At 39.8% G+C, this 19,264-nt stretch overlaps 2 protein-coding genes and 1 long non-coding RNA gene across 11 annotated transcripts in view; 2 read left to right on the top strand and 1 right to left on the bottom strand.

Moving 5' to 3' along the window:
• Positions 1-920: 920 nt before the first annotated feature.
• LOC122876718 lies at positions 921-2,911 on the bottom strand. The gene is made up of 3 exons (XR_006378122.1): positions 2,692-2,911; positions 2,326-2,447; positions 921-1,967 (listed from the first exon to the last, which is right to left on the bottom strand). It is a non-coding gene; the product is annotated as an uncharacterized LOC122876718 (long non-coding RNA).
• A 203-nt stretch (positions 2,912-3,114) lies between these two features.
• Positions 3,115-7,275, top strand: LOC122876716. Of its 8 annotated transcripts, none has more exons than XR_006378119.1 (10): positions 3,115-3,736; positions 4,861-4,955; positions 5,047-5,115; positions 5,200-5,439; positions 6,285-6,314; positions 6,403-6,480; positions 6,707-6,742; positions 6,824-6,895; positions 7,004-7,061; positions 7,156-7,275. XR_006378119.1 is itself a non-coding variant. In XM_044197358.1 (9 exons), the coding sequence occupies exons 2-9, from the start codon at positions 4,949-4,951 to the stop codon at positions 7,256-7,258; spliced, it is 657 nt and encodes a 218-aa protein (XP_044053293.1). In that variant the 5' UTR covers positions 3,115-3,736; positions 4,861-4,948; the 3' UTR covers positions 7,259-7,275. The 8 variants fall into 8 exon arrangements, 4 of the variants coding, with proteins under 4 accessions (XP_044053293.1, XP_044053294.1, XP_044053295.1 ...); XR_006378121.1 differs by having other exon boundaries at positions 6,403-6,572; XR_006378120.1 differs by lacking the exon at positions 5,200-5,439.
• A 348-nt stretch (positions 7,276-7,623) lies between these two features.
• The window catches only part of pip5k1bb (phosphatidylinositol-4-phosphate 5-kinase, type I, beta b), a 34,308-nt gene continuing 22,667 nt past the window's right edge, over positions 7,624-19,264 (top strand). Inside the window, exon 1 of one of the 2 annotated variants that reach the window (XM_044195009.1) lies at positions 7,624-7,836. The gene's annotated coding sequence lies outside the window, so the exon portion shown is untranslated. Of the gene's footprint in view, positions 7,837-16,625; positions 16,778-19,264 lie in introns of those variants that run through there. The other variant, XM_044195010.1, reaches the window with a different exon arrangement.

The following is a 19,264-nucleotide window of genomic DNA, read 5'->3' as shown; positions in this document are numbered from 1 at the left end:
TTAAAATGTCCTATAATTAAACAACTTAATTCGAATTTTAGACGGGACAGTAAAAGGTATTTTTCCACATTATCTTTTTTGACTTTATTTAATTACGATGTCAATCTCAGTTAATTTAAATATGGTTTGCATATCAGTGGTCACGATTGTGGATGATCCGGAAGGTTTTATTCTTCAGTAACAGCCCCAACAGATTTAAAAACAACAGCAACAAATTAAATAATAATAATAATAATAATAGATACAATCTGCGCTTAATCGATGGGGGTTGATTTACGGACCATAAATAAATTACTGTTTACATGACACACATGACCAATGTTTTTTTAGTACCTTCATGCTGGCTTACCTACATTATAATAAGCTTTTCAAAACAAAATTACAAAGTGCTTTATGGTTGAACCAGGATTAAAACATTTCAGGACTGCAATGGGGCAAATAAAATCAGGCAATTAAAATGCCAGGACTCAGGAAATGCAGGATTGGACCCAAGTACAGACAGAGGTGGTAGCAGGTTTACTACAGTGATTTATCGATGATTAATAGCAAACAGCAGGCATACAGGCAGGTAGACAATAGGACACAGTGTAGTTAAAATAACGTTGTGGATACGTTACAATTATTATTATTATTATATAACAATTGTTCTAAAAACGTTACATTTGACGAGGTACTATAATAACCTAACCCCAACGTTGTGATTGCGTCGGCAGACAGTCCTCACACAACGTTGTGAATCCGTCCGTCATAACGTTATAGATTTACGTTGCTGAGACGTCGTTTACACTTCCTTATTACGTTATTTACCTTTCTACAACATTGCTGACTGGTTTATATTTTGTGTATTAAAAAATGCATATCATGATGTTGTAATTTAATCTCTATACTATCCTACCAATTAAACGTCATTGCTTTTGTAATTCATGACCTGAAAATTTATTTTCAAAGATACTCAGTGCAGCAGTAAAAATGCACATATCAAGCCCAAATGCCATTGAGATCAGGTGCAAGTTCCATTTCTCAGTAGGCAATATGTGCTGCAGTACGCATAATTATTGTACAGAAGATGAGACATAAACAAACAAAACTAGATACAGAAACAACAAAGTGCTAGTATAATATATACAGTATCTCTCATCACCATAATTGTGACCTCTACCATCATAACTGCAGCAAATTGACAGAATATCATGACTACATCCCCCCTAGTATATTTCTTATAAAATGATGTCATTCCATTTCTTGATATGTCAACAGATTAAAGTGCACCAGAACTAAATTTATACACCAAAAACTGCTTGTCAGTAAAATATACATTATCTTGCATTGTTGTAGTTCCAGGACAGAAACAACCATAGACCAATAATTTCAACATTATAGTGTTGAGTATTTTTGTCCTTTTCAAGCAGTGAACTACATTTCAGTTAGGAACCCCACATTTTAAATAAGGACATCTGCAGGCATTAGCAAGTTCAATTTAAGGCTTTTAAAACATTTTAAATGCTTCTTAGAATAACATTTAAAACAGTTTGTCACACAAGCAAGCACATTTTTACAATTATCTAAACAACAACATTGACATTTGTCCAAATGTTTATTTTCGTCCAAGAAAAGGACACATTGCAGACTTTTATCACCATGATATATTCTGTCATGATGTATTAGACACCTGTAGGAACAAAAACAAATTTAAGACTTTTAAGGGCTTATAAACATTCAGTGTTATGATTTGCAGATTAGACCCAAATGCAGACGTAGATTAATTGAAAAGGGTATTTATTGTAAGAGAAGCGGGGACTAGAGGTGGAGTGAGCAGGGAGGCAGCTGGCTGAGGCGGAGGACAGTGAGGTATGGCTGGAGAGACAGGTGCAAGGTGGGTGAGTGAGAGGGAATGCCGTGGCTACCCTTCATGACTGGTGGATGAAGGGTTAAGAGCAGGCAGGCAGGCAGACAGGTGAGGTATGATCCTGGAACAAAAGAGAGACACAGGAAAAATCACATGAGTAAACAAATCACTAAGAACACTAGAATCACGAGGGAGGCCTGAAGCATATATATATATATATATATATATATATATATATATATATATATATATATATATATATATATATATATATGTATATATATATAACTACAGCGTTATGAGCCTGAGAAAGACAGGTGTGTCAGGGAATACTAGAGTCACCTTGACACAAAGACATGCTACTTAATTATTCATTTTCAAAAATGATTTCCATGTTTGAAATTTAATAAGGTTAGAAGAGCTCAGTTGAGTTTTATATTATTTACTATACAGTTCCAAATCACACTGCCCAAACTCACAGGCCTCCAGTGCATTGTTCAACCTGGAACACAGTCACTCTTGTCTCAGGCATGTCTTGAGTGAGGAAGGCTGGACCTCAGATGCTTCACTGGGGGAACAGTCATAAGGCCATGTGTGGGAGCTGAAAGGATATAAAATTGGACCAAGTAAGAAAAATAAATAGAGTAACACGCAGCAGGCTAAAATTGTAATTGTGTTTTGACAATGAAAGACAATACAAAACTAACTGATGCAGGGCAATCCATTGCGACAGGACACTTGGTCCATACCCAACACATAGCTCAGCATCCAATGCCACTCAATGTTAACTAAGTAGTTGTATGTTGTGGGGTTGGGGAGCATTTTGATGCTTAATGGTTTCTTACCTTCAGTCCCGCGGAGTTAGTAGAGACAGCTGAAATTTCGACATCTTTGTTGTCGTGTAGCCAACTGTAACCGTCATGGCTGCGCGCTTCTTTCAGAGAGGAGGCCGATGTAATGATCGAAAGCTAACTCAGACTCAGTACCAAGACACACGGTGCAGCCTGAGAAATGTACTTTATGCCCATTCTACTCCCAAAGTGTGTACAATTCTCCTTTGCCGTGTACCAGTTTCTAATGAAATAAGGATGTGGACTGTGATATAACGTCGTTGTGACGTTATAAATTACATCAAAATGACGCCATTCTATAAAGTTACTGAAACGTTGTAGAACAGTCTCCACGAGGACTGGTTACCATAGAGCAATGTTGTCACAACGTCACCTGTTGGTAATGTTGCAACTTACCAAATTATGACCAAAGTGCAACGTTGCCATAATTTAATGTGTTTGTAGGGCTGTCTCACTCTCTCTCTCGCTCTCTCTCTCTCAGCCTATGTGTGGGTGCGCAGGGAATGAATAATAACAATGATATTTATGTATGCAGTCTTTATGTATTTAAATATTCCTCCAGGGGATGCCGAAAAAAACGCAACGACCTGCGACCTGGCCAGTCCGATCAGACTATGATACTCTCTCAGTTTTGTCATAGCTTGTTTTATTTCGTGTACCCAGCTTCGACGTCTGTGTCTGGCTTGCAGTCTATGCTGATAAATATCGCTACAAAGACGCTTCCTTTGGTTTGTGTTCACTTGTTTGTTTGTTTGTTTGAGAGACAGGCAGCAGTGGTCGGGCGAGGAATGAATGAGGAATACCTTTACCGAGAAAGCCACTGAGTCGGAGAAATAAAAGGTTACTTTCCGATTTTTTTCACAGCGGTTAAATTTGAGCTAAAGCACAAATAAACACGACCACACCCCCACACACCCCTGCGGCTAACGCCATTTCTCCCCAGTAATAGCCTAAAATAGGAGACTCTGTTAGCGCGCGGGCTGAGAGGTGAGCCCTCGGTCTCTCAGAAAACATTGAGCGTGGATCTGGATATATTTAGGTAAGTTCATTAAGGGATTAGCAGACATATGATACATCAGTCATTACATCGAAGCACAGCTCATAACTTGCTTAGTTTACCACCTGATAAACACGCGCATCAGGGAGGCAGTCAAGGTCGTAGCCTACGCTGAAAGTACAGCAGCCAGAAGCGACTGTTAGCTATTAGCTAATTCAGATAACCTATGAGCGCACGTATGCTCTCTGTGTAGAAACTCAGATTTACACCGATGACTCTGTTTTCGTGTTTGACCCGTGAAATTGACGTGTAAGTGCCTTTATTGACACCCTTGTGAGGTGTCATGGATTGTACCGCTATCAAAGAGGCGTACAGGTCCGTGATAACATTCCACATGCGCTGTGAAACTTTTATCCAACCCATTATTACATTTAGGGTAGGCTAAAGAGAAAACAGAAACACCCCTGTGTAATGCAATACAGTTCATCAGCACCACAAACCACAGCCTCCAAAAAGACAGTACTGCTGAATCAACACCTCTCTAAAATGATTTTTAAACAAACTGAAAATGATAAACTTCATGAAGGTGGGATTTATTGCGTTAGTCTGCATTAGTTTTACCCAGGTGTACTTAATAAACTGGCAGCTATTATGGCATTTCCACGTGTACTGCGACATGTATAATTTTCTCCAGTTATTGAAGTGAATACACATGTTCACCACAGTAACAGTAAATACCACGTCTTCTCTAACTGATAGAAACTTCATTTCACAAATCTTTACAAGAAACAGGCGTGACTAACAGAGGTACCAATGCTACTGTTTAACGAAATGTAGGGAGGACAGCTGTGTTCAAGAGCAAGTAAGTCACTGGTGCGGTGAGGTGCAGGATGTAAGAAGAAAGTACATTTCTCTCAGGGTAGCTTTAGTGGTATGGATGGGGAAAGTTGTCTCAATTGTCGTGGGGATATGGAAAAAAAAAATTGAAGTGTGAAGAGCTGAGGCGAACCAACTGAGGAGGAAGTGGTATGCTGTGAGTATTTTAGCTAATGAAGCTCAAACAGACTAAGGAAGAAAAGAGTGGTTCTGAATGAGGGGTCATGACAGGAGGATGTGATGTAACTTACTGTAAAGTTTCGGATGGTAAACCATATCTCCATCAGTAGGTGTGGGGGGAACAATATTCATCTCAGTGAGCAACAGTGGCAGCAGGCTTGTGTGTTCCAGAAAGCCTTCTCAGCACTGATCTCTAACATGAATGGTAGGTTTCTGACAATTTACCAACTTTAAACTGTGTTCAGCGGCAACCATCAGAGAGCCTTCAATTAATTCTTATATTTTTGTCTTGACAGGGCTGACCATCTCTCTGCTGCTGTGTGCTCCTGTGCTCGCTCAGTGCTTTCCAGTCGCAGCAAGTCAAGGTATGTCTTCTCTTGACCACCACTGTCATGATAAAAAAAAAGTTTATGTGACATATTTCATAGATATACTGTTTAATCTTACAGGTGGAAACAGCTCTGTGCAGCTTTTTTTCTGCAAGATTCCAGGGTGTGCTGCTAATGTGACTTGCGTATATTGCAATGACAAGCTTCTCTTCACACGTCACACTCACATCACATCTTGCACAGGCCCTCCATCCCCCAATACTGTCTGCCAGCATGATGGTCGGGCATTTGTTTCCACTAATGCAGATGAGTGTGAATTTGAAGGGACATCCGGTTATATTAAGACTGAAAAATGTACAGGTATATACTTTTACTTTCTAAAGCCTTTAATATACTGTACTTTGTGATTTTCTTGCAATCATTGACAACATTCTTAAAACTTACATTTTCATTTGATGGCCCAGAAATCAACAGATTTCACAGATTTAGTGTGTTTACATGCACATTAGTATCCCTGTTCTGATGGGGTTTTTGGAGTTTTTTATGTGTAAACTTCATATATTGGGTTCAGAAACCTGGTTAACCCCTTATGCTAGTTTTGAAAAACAGAAATATTCTACTTGTGTACTCTGACTGAGATGGGGTTACTGTGTCATGTAAACTCCTTATCCAGGTTTTTGTTCACTGCAGTTCACTCCAGCTGAGGGTGCTGTTTGTTAATAATTTTGATGTTGGAGGGAAATTCCATCACTACACACTGTCAATATTCACCATCCACATTTTAGCTGTTGAATCTCTCTGCTGTCACTTTTTGCTGACTTTAAATCAGTGTACTCGTTACAAAAAGCGATAACACCCATGATGACAAACTAGATTCTAGATTTCTATTTATTCTCATTAAAATGTTTTTGTTTAATATGCACAGTAAGTTGATTGACTGAGCTGTTCATAATTACGATAAATCAGAATTTCACACCCAACACATTTTCCTAAATAAATAGTCACGGAAGTCATTCTCAATTGTGAAAGTAGTTCCCGTCCCATTTTTTTTTTTTCACAACAGGAGCCGAAACGTCTTGATTCTGAAAACAGTGTCCAGATGACTACGACTGAAACCTTTTCTACGATATCTTCTCTGATGTTTTTTTTATGATGCTATTGTGTCTAATAACACTTTCTAACACTTCTCTTGTTTTCTCAAATAGACCACAGCAAGATTTGTGATTTTATCAGTGGTAAGCTTTTCTGGCAGATACACACTTTACATCATGCTGCTCACTGTTTTGATTGACCATTGACTGGAGTTTTTCCTCTTTCCTCTAGCTATAACATCACCACCAGTCACCACAGAGGGTATGGTAAAGGACCGCGCAAAACATGGATTAATTGTTGGTGGAGTTGGTAAGTTCTAAACACCAGTAAATCTGATACTTTGTCTGCTTACACCATGTTTCTTCTGCTTCTGGATAAGCAACTGTCGACAGCAGCCAGTGGTAAATCTTTCTTTCACATTCTTTCATGTCTGCCAAGATATGTTATTTGTTAAATTCAAGAAAATAATGCTTTCTGCTGCTAATCCGACTTGTTTTTATTCTGTGCCATCCTCTGTCTTCTTGCTTTCGCTCAGGGTTGAAATGTTTGTCTTTCATATGCTGACAATCAGGTGAGATCAAAATTTTATGATGTCTTGCATTAATTTTGTATTGATACAATCATCTTAAATATCCATCTCTTGATTCCACAGGTACTTTACTACTACTAATAGTAGGCTTGTATTTCTGTAAAAAGAGAGGAGACCAAGAGCAAAGTCAACAAGGTAATGGAAATATATTATTGTTATTCACAAAGTTTCTTTATTCATATGTTTGCTATTGCGATATCATGTTACCAACATGTCCTCATGTTTAATATGATTTTGTTTCAGCGACTGATGTGATTGAACCCCTAAGTGAGATGCAAAGCCCTGGAGAAACCACTGAGGGGTTAGTGAACATTAAATAGCCAGCATGTAGCCCATAGTATGTGCAAATGTAGATGTAAATATACTAATTCTGAGATGACTTTTCACACCTCCAGAGATACTCGTGTTCATCCTGGATTGAATGATGACATCTCTCCTTCTCAATGTGACGATGGAACTTCCGTTTTTGCTTTGATTTGTTCTGAGTTTGGTAAATAAACATGTTAAGCATGAAACAGGCTACTTTTTATTTTATTGTTGTACAAGCCTCCACCACCACAAGTTACTACAGACCTTTGTTATCATCACAGTGATGCCAAAACTCTCATATCATGTAACCAGAAATGAAGATGTGAATATAAAAATTTCAAGGATTTCTAAACTACTAATACAACTGGGAGAGATAACAGAGATATTATTGCCATACTAATTTTAGGTAATGAAATTAAATACATCTCTTTATTGTTGCTGAAGAAACTGAAGTTTCCTGTGGCCTGCAGAGGGCATGCTCGAGTCTCTTGTCATTTTTGTATCCAGTGGTGCACTAAATGGCATGGTTGTATGCAAAGAGGCAGGGCAGGGACACAGGGCTTCTTGCTGCTGTCAGTGGAGGAGTGACTCTTCAGTTGTACACTGTCAGCCTGTGGTGAAAATACACACTGCGTATATTTGTCTTAACCGCATTTATTTATCTGTTGGGGTTCGACTGCTTGAGGAAAGGGCTTTCTGTGAGGACTGCAGCAGCCACTCTGAGGAAAATATTTCTGCACGACTACTCAGAAAAATACGATTGGCTGGTAAGGTTTCTGTGAGTTTGATGGATCTAGCGCGAAACTAAATATCTTGGTGAGATTTATGTACGCGGTAAAAAAAATCAATAAATATGAGAGGTTAACTGTACTGACACATAGACCTTTACCTCACATCATTACGTTTCATGTTTCAAAGTGTATCCAGGTGCTGCGACAGGTGAAGAAGTGCAGGTGCGCTTGAACTGGTTATGGTCGTATACGAAGGTGTGATGAGATTATAGGTATAAGGTTATGCTTTCTTATTTTATCATAATTTAAATGACAAAAGTTAAGTGAAGGTGTGAAAATTAAATGTGGTCTTGGGGGTGACTCATTTCAATTTCAACCTTTAACTACATAAATGAAATTGTTGTTGCTAAAGCCTGGTCGTACAACCAGTTTGCGCCAGAGTGTAGCTGCTGGACAGTCACTAGTGTTTACTGTATGAACATTTACTTTTTGCTGCTGTTTCCTATTAATGAGGAAGTTTGTTGTTTATGTGTCTGCAACTCTGTCTTGCACTTTTAGCGAGAAACTGGACGTCTGTAGTTTGATGGGAAATGAGGCAAGCATGTTGAAGATTGTGTAACACATTAGGGGGCAGAGGAAGAAAGTCACTGGCTCAAAACGTAATGGAAATCTCTCCTTAACCCCCTGGTATAAGGGCAGAAACGCTAATGTTAAGATGTCTTCATGTCTGGATATCGCTGTTAACACCTGGCCTCTGTGTGCAGCCATAAGTTACTAAACCCCTGTGGCACAATATGTGCAATAGTCCAGGTGACAGGTTTTCTTTATTCCAAATATCTTATTTGATGCTGCACTGGACCAGCCTTTAATTTACTGGTGTGAGCCTCAGTACCTATCACATTATCACTGCTCTTTACAGTGAAGTGCTACATTTCTGCTCCTGGTAGTTGGCAGTCAGGCTGTGATTGTGAAATGGCTTCGCCAGTCCTAATAGAAAAAGAGGTAACTGGTTATCTTGTATACTGTGCTGGGAGAGTGAGAGCTGCCCAGTGAGCAGGGAAGCTGCTTAGGCAAGCTCAACAACAACAGTGTCCAGTGAATGATCTGGACTTACTGGTCAGTGGCAGTTCAACTGTTGAGCTTGTGTTTTTATGACATTATATCATTGACAAAATACTGAATTTGAATAGGCAAAATTATGTTTGTGTGTCTGAGGGAGAGTTTTGCTTTGTCATAATGAAGGAAGTTTTGGCACATTATGATGTGGTTCGCTCTCTGCTGTGAGGGAGGCAGTTGCAGTATTTTGTTTCCTTCATTTGAGGATCTTGAATAACTTGAATGAGAAATGTTTCCCTTTAGAAATGACTCAGGATTTTTTTTTTTAATTCATGCAATAGAATAATTTTCTGATAGAGTACTGTGATTTTATTTGCTTTTTCTTCAGTTTAACCTCATTCTAGACCATCTAATCTCAAAACATTTGGTCACAGAGCATCCTGGTGTATCTGCTATGTCCTGGGTCCGATTCTGTGGCCCTCTTCATGGTATTGTCTGACTAATAAAGCAACATATGTTAAAAATATCTTGTGATTGTTCCTTGAAATGTTACAGACACCAGTCACTAATTTAGATCAAATTGCAACATATTAATGATTGGAGAAAATGAATTGTCATGCAAATCTGACTGGTTTCAAGTCAGGCTTTAGGACAAGGATAAGGTGTTACACAGGATTATGAGCATGTATGTGGTTTCCTTTATGAACTTCCTGCTTCTTTCTCATTTGACTGGATGGCAGTGCAAGTGGTCCAGCTTGCTGCAAAGGATGTTTGAAAGGGAAAACAGCATATGCAAATCCTCTGCTCTCTCCTTGGGACTAGCACCTGAGCTCCTGTGCTGTGCTGTCTGCCGCCCTTGCACTGATATGTTGCTTGTCAGAGTGAGCAGCATCTGTGCATTATGTAATATTTTCCATCTGAGTAGCAGCAGAAGTGCCACAGCACTGTAGAGCCAAAATCTTGTCAACACAAATCATTCTTCTTGGGCTTTTACTGTGGTGGATCAGATTCCCTCTTAAATTAGTGATTAAATTGTAACTGTAAGCATTAATCACTGATCGAAAGCAGAGGGCCACCTTTTATAAGCCAACATTAGTATTTAGTATTAGTCTTTTTCCTGCTGTATGAGCTTCCTGTGAAAGGGTAGCACAATAATTAACAGCTATAGAGTTTTGAGTGCTGTCTTGTGATTTTGGGTCAAAGAGCACTCTGTGTACTCTGCTCATACTGTACCATGGGATCCCAGTAGTGGTAGGACCAAAATAACAGGCATGAGGCTCATTAAGACAGTTACATAAGTCAGTGCTCTGAACTGTAGTTCTCAGCTCTCTCTCTCGCATTCCTGATAATGGTCTGACTGACCGAAGTGCCTTGTGTCTGCACACAGGGGTGTGGCCCCACATTGGGTCTAGTTACATTCAAGATGTTCTAATAAAAATGCCTCACTGTTATAATGAAATTCGGCACCTCGTAATGTTTGTGTGTGTTTAGTGTGACCTCTCTTCCTCCTACGCCCACTCTAATTCTTCTCTCAGAGGATCCTCTCTCACTCCCGCCTACAGTGTTATAATCTGGGTCGAACTGCTAATGTGCCACGTCCCAGTGGCAAAGAGTTGAAAGGGTGACAAGAGTGTTTGTTTTCTTTCCAGAGTTCGTCATCTCAGGTTATTCAGCACCATATCATTATTTTATTTTCTCAGCTCAGTTGTAGGAACCTTTACTCAGATCACTTTACTTTAATTTCAGTGAAGCAGCAGAGTGAGTGATGCATTTCATTGTAGAGTGAGATTCAAGATTATTTGTAGGGTGTTTCCATACAGCTTGAAAACATTATATGAAAACAAAATGCAGCATCCATCTTTGTGTGACTCTGAGGACGTGGTATTAATTCCTGTAGTGGACATTACTGGAGTTATTGTATTTCAGTTTACTGCGATTTAACTTGTTGCAGCTGTGGAATGTCCTACAATACAATGTGCGGTTGGTTTTGCAGTTTCTGATGGTTAATGAGTGTTGTGTGTTATGCTGCTTTGCTATTTCCTCAGTAAGTCAGTGCCAGGCCTTTAGGGGTTGCTACTAATGATTACTTTTTTATTGGTTAGTCTAGTACTGTTTTGATGACTAAAATAGTCATTTAGCCTAAACAATGTCAAACCAGCAACCAAAAAACCAAAAGTATTCAATTCAAACTGATGAAACAAAAAAGTAAGCAACTTTTTATTATAGTCTGACTAAACTGGATTTTTTTAGGCCTAAAACTGTCTAAAAAAATCTGAAAATGACATATTGGCCAATATTTTATTTTTAAACATAAACACAACTTTTTGATTAAAGAATTGTATTGAGCGAAAAAATTTTTAGGTTGAAAAATTAGAATGGGGTCACTGTTTCTAAATGACCTCAACTATATCTTTGGTATCTCTGTACTGCAATGTCTTCTTACTCATTGGCCGACACATACACTGATACTGATAAATCTGGGATAATATTGGCTGATATATTACCCATCTCGAGTTATCGGTCAGGATCTACATTTGTGAAGCATTAACTAGCATTTTTGTTGTTTTTAATAGATAACTAAAATGATTAATTGCTCAAAATTGGAATTTATTGCCAACTATTGTGACTAACAGATCATTGGATTAATTGAATCAGTGCTCAAAGCCTCAACTAAATATTAAAACAAAGAATCAGATGCACTTTTTTCATGGCCAGCAGTATGAATCAGAGCACTGCTGAAGAAGAAGGAGCATAAAGCCTAGACAGGTCAGTGGGCAGTTTGACCAACATACTCTATTGATTGGATGAGGTTTAGCTTCCACACCTCTGTTCAGTTGTGTTGCACCTCTACCTAAGCACATCGTGGGCTGCTCTCTCTCTGTTATCTGTTTTATTGTCCTCATTCATCAGCCAGGCTGCACTCATGTCAGCACATACCACGTACTACTGATAGCCACCAGGACTCAGTCAGGACTTCAAAATTAACAGTCTTTTTTTATCAGTACTGTGATCAATGTTCACCCTAGACGATATAAAATTTATTCGAAAATGAAAGCTCCTCCACATTATTTTTTACAGCAATGGGAACTTAAACTGTACGCCAGTTGGAACAAATGGGAAATCATCTTAACTTAAAGTCCCCCCTTTTATGTGATTTGTAGTATTTGTAAATATATAAGTAATACTTAAAGTAAAGTTGAGGGCGTTAAAGTAATTTCAAGTTCATGTAATAACTATTCACAAAATTTTCTGTAAAAATACAGCAATTAAAAAAGCTTGAACAACAAAACAGGTTCAGAGATAGATAAAACAAAGCATGCATGTTCTTTTAATTTTAAATCCTTGAAAAAGACCTGTTTATAAGCTCAGCTTTTCTTGCTAGAGTCAGTGGTTCTCCCTACAAATAGATATTACATTGCCATAATAAATCAAGTGTTTTTGGCTTTGCACATGCTGAAAGTGAAAAAACTCAAGTGAATAGTTAAAGGGGCACTCAACCAATTTTACACATGAAGATCTGTTTACTTGTCATGGAGTGCAAACTGAAAACATTTGTATAATGTCTTTTGTGGCTCTGGAGAAGCTATGTTAAGTCTGGAAAAATCAGTTATCTTGGCTTGAGCTTGGAGACTACAATATTATAACAGTCTGCATTACAAACTGGGGGTGGGACGGTTAAAAGACCTGGGCATTTACCAGGCAGGGAGGATCTAATTAAAATACACTATTGAGTTGTATTGTGTGTTCAACCCAATCCACTTTTAGGGGACTAAAAGCCAGGATATCTCAGCCTCTGTGACAGATTTTGACTATTCTTTTTTAAATCAGTCTCTCAAAAGTTCTCCAACTCTACAAAATCACTGGAATGCCCCTTTAAGAGTGAAGATACAAACTCACGACAAAGTCACAACAATCCTCATTCACAGTACCTTATGTAATTCTTGATGATGTGACCTGACAAATATTCATCATTTAAAGCTGTGTTTCTCCTACACGGACTTCCTAAATTCATGTTTGTACAGAGACACAGTATGTTAATCTTGGGAAGTCTGTCAACAAACGCCAGTGTCAGGGCCTGTTAAAAATGTCCTTCATTTACTTTGCAGCAGGTGAATCTGGAAGTAGAATTTCCCAGTATTATCGCTTTGATCTTAATGACCTCTGAAGGGGAGTCCCCCCCTCTCTGGCCTCGCATCACGTCAGTACCAGCTTTTGAGAGGACAAAAAAAATCTGCTAAAGGAGGCCTGCAGCTGTAATTGGTTCATAATTTTGCTCCTCTGTATAACGATTGGTTGCTTGGAGGGTTGCAGGCAGTGCGATAGGTTGGCAGCCCTGCAGGAATTCAGATAATTCAGAGTTTGTGGTGTTTGTTGTTGTTTCTTGATGTTGTTGTTTTGGCCCTGCTGAGCCCCCATGCCCCCCTCCTACTTTCCTGCCTTGGTAATGACAAGGCTTGCAGAGGCCCACTCAGGGGACCCTAGGGTGCTAGAGTGAGAGAGTAGGAAGGAGAGATGACTAAACGGTCCAACAGCAAGACATAGAGGGGTGGGTGAAGTGGGAGAAATGCAGAAATTTGACAGCATGAAATTCCTCCTCTTTTTCTTCAGCAGCCTCTGACCTCCGATCAATAAAGGCAGGGTGACCTAATCCCCTCTTACCCCCATGATTGACCACTACTGAGAATAATAACCAGTCAGTTGTGCCAACAGTGATATGCATAGGTAATAAACCTGCCTATCACCCTTGTGGCTTAAAGGAGAGTAAGAGGACCTTTGGACTCCAGGGCAGGGCTGAGTAAAACTAAGCTGGGCTTGCTTGGGGATAGGCAAGTCTCTCTCTTCTTCTCTTTGTCATGTGATCATGTTTTCCATGGGCTGTGACGTTAGGAGCTGAGGGTAGCTTTGTGTAGATATGACAAGGTGGTTGAATATAATAAGCCTGCTGTAATAAGTCCTTGTCTCAGAGTGTCGTGCTGTACTGTATCGCCCCACCAGGGCAGCCTGTCCCTGCCTCTGTGTCTTTAGAGAACATCATCTCTGTTTTCTCTCTCTATGTACTCATCTCTATGTTTCGCTCACTCCCCCCTCCATTCCTTCAGTTGAATCATGTGACTCTCTGGACACAGAGGGTGACCTCCTCCTCGCTGCTTTTCATTCAGAGTGGAACTAGAAGAGACACTCTCTGAATTACAAATACATAAGCCGTATCCTTTCCCTGGGTTTCTGGCATTCATGTTGTCTTAGAAAACAAAATATATTCATTGTCTTGCTCCATATCGTGTGATTATGTACTTGCATTTGCATCATTACAGTGCAGATTGTTTTTCTTTTCTGTCCTGCTGGGAAAATTGCTTTGCTTTGAATAAAATTTAACGTGTGGTTTTGTTGTACATTGTTCTACATTGTTGGAAGCGCCCAACTAAATATTATAAACTATCACACCTTTTGTTCTGTATCTCTGTTTCTCTCTCCCATTGTCTTCCTGTCTCAGGGACAGTAGCTGTTCTCATTGTAAAGAACTCCTGTTCTTTGCACTTGTCGTGTTCTTGCAGCATCATGTTAAGACATAAATCACTGTATTTTCAGCCATGCTAGTTCTGTTGGCGGGTTGATCTGTCTGTTTGCACAACAGTGTCCAACTATGGGATGGATGTCACTTTCAGGACAAGATGCATCTAAAACTTATGACCAAAGTTTCCCATCTACTCTGAGGTCAATGCCAAAATACTGTAGCACGCTAACGGGATGACGTTAGCATTCTAACATGCTATGCATGAATTATTACACTACATTAGCATGCATGTTAAGTGTACATGCTACACACTGGATGTTACATGTTAAAAATTAAGATAAACCCTTTTGATTTAGACAACAACATAATCTTTCCATTTGGTACTGCCCTTTGGCCAAACTTCCATTTTTGCCCTACGAGGAGTAATAAAGGTTGTCTCCATGTTGTTAATCCAACCAATCAAACATCCATATGGGCTGCCAGTGTGGCCAGAGGTTTTTTGTCTTGTTTAGACATATAGTGTCCCCACACACTCGCACAGCCCTGCAGTGCTGTGTAGTGCCTGCTGTAGACAGGCAGACACTACTCTGAAGCTGCAGCACAGCTTGTCCCTCAGAGGGATGATGAAAACAAACACACCTCCAGAGGATGCCCTGAAATATGGAACAGAACGCACCAAAAACAATCCAAAATAATATCTGCCTGCTGTTTTACAGCTTCATTTGGTGTGGGGATCACCAGGGAGAGGAAACAGAGAGGGTGTGTGTTTAAGATGTGTGGCTATGTTTACAGGGCCACAAAACCTGTATGTTTGTGTGCACATATGTTTGTGTTTGCATTTTCTGTTTTGCTTTGTGTGTGTTTGTATTTATATTTAGGCAGTCTGTTTGAATTGGGTGTAACTAGAGCAGAGCTCCTGAACTGGATGTGTTTTATCTCTTTTTGTGTCTTTGGGAATGATGATATTTCTGTTTGACTTAACATTTCACAAGGACGGTGTTAGTCTCTTCTCTATCCCCTCACTCTGTCTGCCCCCCACCAAGCATTTCCTACTCCTCTTCCTGTCTCAGTATTTGTCTTAAAATATCTACAACAGCCAGGGGATAAACCTGAATGTTTTTGAGGTGGTAGAGGACTACATATCATTTGTTTATTATTGTCATTCATAGCACTTCTGCTTGGCTATTGGAGGGGAGCCCACACATTACATGTTTGTTTCCCATCCGCATAATTCATAACACAACATGACACATTTCACACAAGCAACTATTTTACAGGGTTGGGGTAACTAAGCCAATTATGTAATTACACTGACACACCAAACAAGTCGTTTACGCAAGATAATGACTACTGCCCCACACCACAAACTGTATATGTTCAGCCTTGGGTTATACAGTACTTTGGAGAAAGAAATCCCAAAGAATTTTGGGATTTTATTTTATCTATTAGTTCACACATTATTTCAGTGTATTTATCATGTTGCCTGTGAATATTGCAGTTTTGGATACAGAAAAGAGATTTGATTAAAAAATACAAACAATGCATTGAACAAGTTGTCTGAGTTAAATTTTGCTTGGGTGGAGTTTCTGTGAGCTGTAGTCAAGGATCAGAGCAGTTAAGTTGATGAAGCCGATCCCCTGCAGGCGGGACTAAGCTGACTCCCCATGCATCTTCTTGATTGTATTCATCCAAATCCAGATATCTGTGCTTATCTAACATCTCACGGTCAGGGATTGTGAAGGTCATGAAAGCCCAGCAGTCCAGTGAAGCAAAGCAGAGCAAAAAGTAACCTACATGTAGTATCTGTGTCCTGGTGATAGAAACTGTGGGAGCCTCCTTAAATACCTCTCAGCCCTGATGTTATGATCAGATTGTTTGAAAATGGTTGTGCTCTACTGTGGAAATTGCTGTTCCACTTTCAACCTTATTGTAAAGAACCAGATCTCCCTATTGGAAGAGATAAACTATTTTTAAATTATGTATCATTTCTAAAACAAGTGTGTAGCATGGCTGGTGACTGGCTGATTGATCTGTCTGATTCATGCCTTCATTATTATTACCGCTACCTTTGCCTAATACCTAGGGAATATTACCACAGCTACTTTTTGACAGTTCAGATGCATTGGATCTGCATTTTCATCATACCAGACAGCCCATGTTTTCTCTCAGCAACATTTTTTTCTTGCCAAGACTGCTTGGCTTCAGAGTGGCTATTTGACTTCCACTGGGGCTGACTGGCACCCTTGGCAATATCCCTGAAACCATGGAGGAGATATGGCATAAGAGCCAGTGTTTGATCTGCACTCAAGTGTGTTGGTTTGAAGGGTGGTAGAGTTTCTGACAAGGGCGTGTGGACGAGCGGGAAGAGAGTTGTTTAGGAACAGAGAGACTGACGGAGAAAAGAGCTAAGTAAGTAAAGTTTCTTTATATAACACCTTTTAAGAGCAGTAGTCACAAAGTGCTTCACAAGTAGGAAAGATAAAGTGAATGAAAAGTACATGTGTTGACCAAGTCTGGGTTTTGACACAGTCACATGAAGAGCTGTTGTGAGTTTGCCAAGAAACTTTGCAGTTGCAAAGGTTTTGTCTTTTACATTTTTACTGGACAGTTGCCTTGTCTGTGTATCATATATTTGCTTGTGTGTTAAATCCAGGCTTGACAACTATGTGAAATGGAAATTAACCCAGATTGTATTTTCCCCCATTCCATCGAAAAGTTTCTCTGGTCTACATTGTGCAAACATAGTCTTGCACAGTTTTACCATGACGTACATTATGATGTCGTTATGATCTTGCTTGACTTTCACATAGGCTCATAAACAACCCACAATTCAACCCCTCTACACAGGCCAGTTCTAAGTGGTTTTCATTCAGATTTAGACTTTCAAGTACAGAGTTTCCTTTTTATTGATCAGTTGTATCAGTTTACGGATTTGGTCCTCATCCAGATCACAAAACATCCACTATTTGCCAGAGGTATTGATTTGACAAAGATGCATGCTTGTATTTGTAGCTTATAGTAATGTAATTGTGACTTACAACTTACAAGGTATCATTTTACATATGTGTAACAGTGTAAATGTGCTCTCTTCTTTTCCTTGTTTTACTCCTGTTTGCTAGTGGTATTTGCAATGGGAGTGCATGACAATGGTAAGACACGGCTGATTAGGATGATCCATCCATCCATTCTCATCCACATGTCCAACCATCTGTCTGCCTCTCTTTTGTTGAGGTGAACAACAAACATGCTGTTGTTCACTGCAGCTGCATGCCTCACATAGATTGTTCTGGAAACAGTCTGTTGGAGCACCGGCTGGGTTGTGGGGTCAGGTGAGAGAGAAAGAGAGGGAGAGTAAGAGGTCCAAACAATCCCTTTTAACACTGACACTCAGGCCAGGGCTGAGCAGAGAGCCAGACAGGCTGGCAGGCTCATTAACATTCCTCAGGTTCAGAGCACACAGCCAGTCATACAGTGTAATGGCTCAGGTGGATCAACACCTCGTTACACAGTGGCGAATAGATATATTCTGATTCGATACTAATGACACAGCTAAGGATTTTGTTTTGTAAAGAGCATTCCAGGCGACTTTTGCCTCAGTTCCAGTAACACAAAGTTGTGCGACAAACATCATCTTTTCATTCAGGATGAGTTAATAACTTTTATGTGACCAGATGTGCTTGCGTTCCTTCCTAAGAGGGGAACACAAAAGACTGAATATTATTTTAAAGGTGATAGAGGCATAAATGATGCATAGATGCCAAATATAGACACATAGCTGTAGTTGGGAGGTGTGCTTCCAGCCAAAATGTATCTGTATTGGTGTTGGCTCTGTGTTTATAGCAACAAAAGAGCTGGTACACAGATAAGGACCCAGTCTGGAGATAAGAGTTTAGTGTCTGCTACATTCTTTTACTATCTGAATCAGTGTGTGTATGTCAACATGTATTCATCTAAAGACACAATTCTCCTTTTGAAGACTATTTTAATACATGGCTACAACATATTTGGTGCTTTTTTTCACCAGCATTGTTCCCTTGAGTGTGTATATTCTCAGTGCAATGGATTCTGACTTGATGGGGATGTGATAGCTGGTCACAGAGCAGGTGACTGGAGGACATGGTGCTGCAAGTGCTGATGAAGCACAAAGACATTGTGCAATAGTCAAGGCTCTGAGACCTGCAGGTGCATTTATATGCAGGTGGAGTGCTGACTGCAGGCTTGCCAGAGCTTATCAGACACAGGTCCACATTTTGCCAGTGTTTCTATTAAGCCTCTACTCCTTACTCCTCGTCTGTATCCCTGTTTTCCCACTCACTCAGAAGACACACATTGAGGAACAGTTATGTCACAGTTTCATTGACTTGTGTCACTCTCTCTTATTGTCTCAGGAGAGTGAAGGAGTGAAACATGAGGAAAGCAAGCTAGAAAAAAGTAAGGAGGGAAGGAAAGAGAGTTACAGGGAGTCGTACAGTGAAAAACATGGAGAACATATGAGGAAATGAGACAGACTGGTGTTTTTGTGGCTCAGTAAGGACTTGGTTGTGCTGTAAGCTGGGCAGCACCAGCAGGTCGCTTTCAGCCCCAGAGCTACACCTCATTCATACACACTCTGCAGCTCTGCTTCTTTATGAGGTGTTATTTATCCAACACACACATGGCCTGGAATATGGAAGGAATTATGAAAATAAAGAAGTCAGAGATGAGGAGGAGGAGGAAGGTGCCAGTAAATGTCTAAGTATAGTGTGCTTTCTACATCTGCACAGTGCGATTTGTGACGCTACAGCTGAACTGACAATCAGGATTGTACTGTTCTCCAAAACAAGACTAACGAGAACAATGAGAGTTTAGAAATAGAACTAAATTGCCTCTCATATTAGGCACAGATTAATAGGAGAA

Source organism: Siniperca chuatsi, linkage group LG5 (genome assembly GCF_020085105.1).
Source record: "Siniperca chuatsi isolate FFG_IHB_CAS linkage group LG5, ASM2008510v1, whole genome shotgun sequence".
Lineage (NCBI taxonomy): Eukaryota > Metazoa > Chordata > Actinopteri > Centrarchiformes > Sinipercidae > Siniperca > Siniperca chuatsi.
This window is presented reverse-complemented; position numbering and strand designations above follow the sequence as displayed.